The 6,234-nt window shown below is 44.0% G+C and overlaps 1 protein-coding gene across 1 annotated transcript in view; it reads left to right on the top strand.

Annotated features, from left to right (window-relative positions):
* The first annotated feature begins 3,963 nt into the window (after positions 1-3,963).
* Positions 3,964-6,234, top strand: part of phlpp2 (PH domain and leucine rich repeat protein phosphatase 2) — a 33,958-nt gene continuing 31,687 nt past the window's right edge. Inside the window, exon 1 of the mRNA XM_053426135.1 lies at positions 3,964-4,244. Coding sequence (XP_053282110.1) covers positions 3,970-4,244 — 275 coding nt within the window. The 5' untranslated portion in view covers positions 3,964-3,969. The remainder of the gene's footprint in view (positions 4,245-6,234) is intronic.

Genomic DNA, 6,234 nt, shown 5'->3' with positions numbered 1-6,234 from the left:
GTTGAAGTATGGTAGTTTGTTTTTTTATTTTTGTTTGGGGTGTGGTGTTCTAATCGGATTTAATTTAAAGGAGTGCTGGGCAAAAATATGAGGACACATAGTATGAGACAATTTAAATTTGGCAACCAAGATTTAGGATACCATTTACACCAAATGAGTTGGAATGACATCAGTTAACTATAAAGAACAGGATTTGACCTGAGTTTTGCATCAATGTGTTAAAGTGGTTTTCAATTTGCTGCTTTTGCTAGAAAATTGTTTTGTTCATAAGTTCTTAAGTTGACTTTACTGAACATGCAAAGTATTGCAATATAAATGAATGTGACAGATTTAATCACAATTGCCCACCCCTAGTTCAACTGATTTTTTTATTTCTCTTAACTGTATAGACAACTTTCTGTATGTAGGCCACACTACTCAGCTATAATGATGAAAGCTTTTGAAAGCTTTTTTTACAAATTGCCGTTTATTATTAAGAGGCAGTAAGTTAAGATATATTGAGAATTTTATAGAATAATAAAGCACGGTTAGATAAATGACAAATGAACAACATCATGGATTTCAATCAATCACATTATCGTAACAAATAAAGCTGCCTCTTAGTTTTCATCCAGTAGCGTCACAAAGGTTCTTACTGAGAAAGGTATTGAGAAATAAAGTTAAGTATGAATCAGCGTGCTGCTTGGAGTGCTTGTGATTTAATTCATATACACAAAACAAATACTCATGTTTTTACAAATATTGATAAAGTCCTTGATATATAAAAAACTTGTCGACAATAAGTCCAGATCAACTGCAGCCCTTTAGATTCGAGCTACTAATACTAGAGAGTAGATTTACCTGATGATTTTAAGTAGAAATGTCATCAAAAGCAATATAGCAAAAGTTCAAATTTTAAATCTTTATAAAATCTCACAAAAATATGTTGACATAAGGGTCAGTGGAGGTGGACCTTATTTATAATATTCATAATAATAATGCTTTGGATTTTTATTCACTTTTTGAAATATTTTGACAAATACGTGGCAATTAACTGAAGGTTTAGAAAATGACACTACATATTAGTCTATCAATATTGACGTGATACAGTGAAAGATTCAAATAAAACATTAAAGGGATAGTTCACCTAAAAATGAAAATTCCCTGAGTCAAGTGGTGGGTGTTTGTGTCCACACAACACTGTTGGTGTTTCAGGGGTAAATAGCCTTGCAGCCAAATCAAATATAATTGAAGTGAATGGTGACCACTTCTTCAAACTGGAAAACACACAACATGCCTTCATACTGCTCGTGTGGTGGCATCCAGGTGTCTGACAGCCAAACATTCAAATTCACCTTTAGGCTTAAAACTTGAGTTAAATGCGATGTTACGAGTTGGATTTGAATGTCACCACACAAGCAGTTTGAAGGAATGTGATGTTTGAAGAATTCTTTTGGATTTGGCTGCAGCCCTGTTTACCCCTGAGACTCCAGAAGTGTTTCGTGGACTCGAACACTTCCCACCACCCCTCCATCGCCATCGCGGTGACTATAGATAATGAGAGAGTTTTCATTTCGGGGTGAACGATTCCTTTAATAGAGATAGAACGTGTGATCGGCCGTAGACACACCCTACGATGGCCCGTCGTGATGTCACCGTGGTGGACTTCTGACTGACATGAACTTGGGTCTGTCGCGGTGAGAAAAGGGGCAGCGGCCGCCGGACAAGCCCCCTGGTCCCGCCCCCGTCATGTGCATCGATCGGCTCTCCCGGGCCCGGCTGACAGCGCTCACAGTCACCGTGGACATGGCGGCGCTGCACCGACCCCGGACCAGTCCTCGCTGCTCCGCGGGAATCTGCCAGTCACGTACCCGCAGCGCGCCTCTCGCTCGCGGCCGCTGCTGACGGGAGGGACGAGACATGGCGATGGAGGACGAGGACGTTAACGCGGCGGTCGTCGCGACTAACAACACCCAAACAGCCACCATCAAGAAGGGAGGGGACGTGGGAGGGAGCGGGGCTTGCATAGACAGGCAGCCGGACAAGGTGGTCCACCCGGCGGGGCTGGATCAGGCTGCGGGTCGGGGCAGCCGCAGTGGTCCGGGGGCTGCGACGGGGATCCGAGTGTTAAAGGTGAGTGGAGAGGAGCGAGCGGCTGGTTCCCACCGGAGCATTTCTCCATGTTGTGTGTTTTTTTTGTACTGTCACTGCGGTGGTTTATTCAAACAGAACTCAAACGCATCTTCGCATTAGTATTATGTAACGTGCTGTGTATCAGCTGATTGATGATCTCCAATGGTTGATGATTGATCTGGAGATGTCATCCAGTGAGGAACGTAGCAGACACACACACACACACGCACACACATACGCACACGCAGGGAAGGTTGTCAGAGCTTTCATTGCGAGGCCCTGCACTTCTGAGCGATTTGTCTATGACATTTTAAGGCAAGACAAATGATTTTGTAACATACAAGTCCCTAAAGTAAACACACACACAACCACATAACCACACAGTTGTGTCTCCATGACTTCAGAGGACATTATACGGCATTACATTGATTTGTCTGGAGACCTACTCTAACGTCAACCATTACTTGTCTGACCCTTAACCCTAACCAAACCATAATCTAACTCGATCATTAACCTTAACCCTAATCAAGACCTTAACCTGAAACTAAACCTTAAAATCTTGTGTGTAATGATTTACTCCATGGTGACTTTTTTGCCACCATAATGTGACTGTGTTAAAAGATTGAGGTCCCCACAATACACGTAATACCTGGACCGCACACACACACACGCACACAAAATCTCAGTTGTGCAATTCAGTTTAATGTGTACGCACATCGAAAGTCATAAAGTAAAATAGGTCACCCTGTTAACAAGCTCATAGGGCCATAACTAAAATGCTGATTTCCCCATTCAGTGTTTCTGCTCATAGTTTTTGGCTGTGAAACCATAATTCATGTCAGTGTCAACAGTGAAGGGGAAAGTGATATTTATTGTTATTTTCTGCCTGTTAACAAAGACAGAAAAGACTCCAGTGTTTTGCAGAAAAGAAATTCCCTCATGATAAGAGATGTCGATGTCTGTTGATTTGCGGATGATCCAGATGCAGTTTGTGTTGTAGTTACGTACACACTGCACAGATCAATAAGTCCACGAGGGACCTCCACAGCCAAATGAGAAACAGAGCCCGGGCAGCCATTAACAAACCTGGTTTTCTTCAGGGTGGTAGGAAAATACACAGCATCTTTCTTCTTCTTCCTGATTAAGGTTTGGTTGGTTGAACATGCATGCTCTTATTCAGCGTGACCCTGTTTCCCATTCACACACGGTCACAGCTGTCTGCTGCATCTGACGTCGACTGAGGCCCAGTGCTCAGTTCAGATACACCTCGACAGGAGCTGGCAGTTCCCTCAAACTGTGGCCACACGGCTCATGCAACAGTCGTGGAACTTCGTAACCTCTGCACTGTCACATCCTCTGTTTCTCAAACTGGAATGACACTGCTCCAGTTCGGACGGATTTTAAGTAGGGAATGTGAAAGTTTTCGCAACAGGGAGGAGAAGGTTCACAAAATAATTCAAACAAAAGCTATAATGACACTCGATGGGCCGCCAACGGCCAAGACCCAACCGTCACCTTAAATTCAATCGAGATGCAGAAGACGGGAAGTATTTGTTGCACAGTTGCCGATGACTACATTGTGATCATAAAACACTGATTATTTGTGTCCTGGTACACTGAAGGACAGGTTCTCCTTCATAATCCAAACACCACTGCACCAAATCAGGCAGTTTCAAATTCACTTAATTCCACAGGGTAGTTATTGCTCCAGGTTGTTATTCCAGTTGTGGACAGATGCAACTACCACCACAGATGATGTGCTGAGGACATGTTGAACCCCCTTCAAGCTCTCTAGGCTGTCAGACATGCTCATGGCTGTCTCTGTTGAAATGCCTCTCTCTGTGTCATCAGCGCAACATGAAGCGGAATGGGAGTCGTGGCCCCGTGACAAGAAAGACCAGATTTGGGTCACGAGAACGGGACTGGCTGAAGGGGGACACCCAGCGGGGCTGTGTGTGTCTCTATGGCGCCACCGTGGACCCTCAGCCTCCTGCCTCCGGCCCTCAGGCCTCCACCGCCCCTCAGACTGACCTGCAGTTGGTGCTTTGCTCCACCAGCACCACGGTGGAGGAGCTGTGCGCTCAGAGGGACGGAAAGGGACTTTATGTTCAGCTGCACGGAGACCTTGTCAGGTAAGGACACACCATGTTGAGTCGTTTAAGATAAGTTATGCTTCATATCTTATAATTCTGATCAATGCTAGTAATTTGGCATATAATAATAAAAAGTTAGATGGCTGCCTAGAGACCAACTTTAGAATCAGAATCTGAAGTGTCCTCGGTGCAGATCTGTACCCTACAGCCCTTTTTAGAGCAGCACTGTAATGTGGGTTAAACCTGCATCAGTTTCTCTTAATGGGAAAACACGTGCATCCAGTATCCATCAACTGCAGCTCTGCATTAGCATCATCATTGCATGCAGTCAATACAGTATTCCTGTGCACTCATAGCAGCTAGCAGCTTGCAGCTTAATGTATAATAATGAAAGTGAAAGAAATAAGAAATGAAGTGTAGAAAGCTGCTGTGTGTGTGTGTGTGTGTGTGTGTGTGTGTGTGTGTGTGTGTGTGTGTGTGTGTGTGTGTGTGTGTGTGTGTGTGTGTGTGTGTGTGTGTGTGTGTGTGTGTGTGTGTGTGTGTGTGTGTGTGTGTGTGTGTGTGTGTGTGTATAGCGCGAGGGAAACATGAGCTGTTACGCAGCAGGTTTAGACAGCTGCATTCATTAAAGCGGATCTCTTCCATTAGACAGGCAAATAAACACGACAGAGACGGGAACCATGACATACGCTGACATCCAACGAAAACAATTTAGAAGAGTTCTGTTTCTCGGTCAATATCCACATCTTGTTCTCATTTATGTTATATAAGAAATACACCAGGCTATAGCATTAACTTGATATCCTGTCCCTGAATCCCACATGTCACCACGAACAGGCTTGAGTTTTGCAAAGTGGGCAAAACGCAGCGCCGGGGACCGGCTGCAGTTATCCTAACATCCCATGCTCTCAGAGCGTCGCAGCCAGGATACCCTCAGGGAACATGACTCTACGCCTCTCTCAGCCAGAGAGGAGACATATGGAGACAGAAATAACCAATGACCCCTTGATTATTAGTGAAAGGATAAAAAGCTGGTTCACTGATCCGTGACCACGGAATCTGGTCCGTTCCTCCTTTTTGCTTTTGGGAGAGAGCCAACGTCAAGATATTAGACGGGAGAGTCTAAAATAACAAAACCGCTATAGCTTAAATTGCAGTGGCTCACAGCGTATTTTGTGTGAGTCGCACTGTCTGCTCCGTTTTTTTTTTTTCCAATGATCTGGGATATTGATGCGGCAAAATCTTAAAATCTCCTGAAAGGTGGGTTTGAAACAATAAGGCCAGTGGGTGAATTTATGGCTGAGACCTGTAAGAGGTTGCGTCAGTGAGCATCGGTAGCTGGAAGGTCGAGCCACAGACACATGACTGGAGATTGGTAATGATTTTGCAGTGTGTCATGATCAATCAACAGCATATTCCACAGTTCGTTGATTAAAAGCTGTAGGCACTGCAGAGTGATGAAGAACGGCATTAAGTGAGAGGCTTCTGGTAAGCCTGTGAATAGGCTGCGTTGGTTCAGGATATACTCGAGCAGCACTGAGCTTAAATCGCAGTCTGTCTGGGAGTATGATCAGGTGGATTTAAATGTAATATTAGAAGACTTCTCCATCCAAAACAGGCCAACGGAGACTGAAGAAAACTGATGAAAAATGATTCCTGTTCAGAAAAAGAAATGTCTACATTCTTAAGCAATACAGTACAGACAAGTCAGGGTTGCATTTAATGCATTGTATTAGTGTCTCAATGGAAAATGCACTTCCAAGAACTCTATTTATGTTTAACCTTAAATTGACCTCTAGTTTGATATTTTCTCTCTGGGTAAAGTCCATGTGTGGTACGTTTTGTTACTGTGATTGACAATATATCCTCGAACTCTTCAAGTACGCACACAGAGCTGGTGACAGCCCGGAGACGAGAGCTGAAGAAGGATTTGTGAGTAAGGACGTGATGGAAGGGATGGAAGCTGTTTTTAGTGATTTTCTTTTTATAGCTTGTAGTAATGTGCTGCTTACAGGAAGACTTGGTCTGG

Source organism: Pleuronectes platessa, chromosome 1, assembly GCF_947347685.1.
Source record: "Pleuronectes platessa chromosome 1, fPlePla1.1, whole genome shotgun sequence".
Taxonomy (NCBI): domain Eukaryota; kingdom Metazoa; phylum Chordata; class Actinopteri; order Pleuronectiformes; family Pleuronectidae; genus Pleuronectes; species Pleuronectes platessa.
Note: the sequence above shows the minus strand (reverse complement) of the source record. Positions and strands in the feature narration are given on the sequence as shown.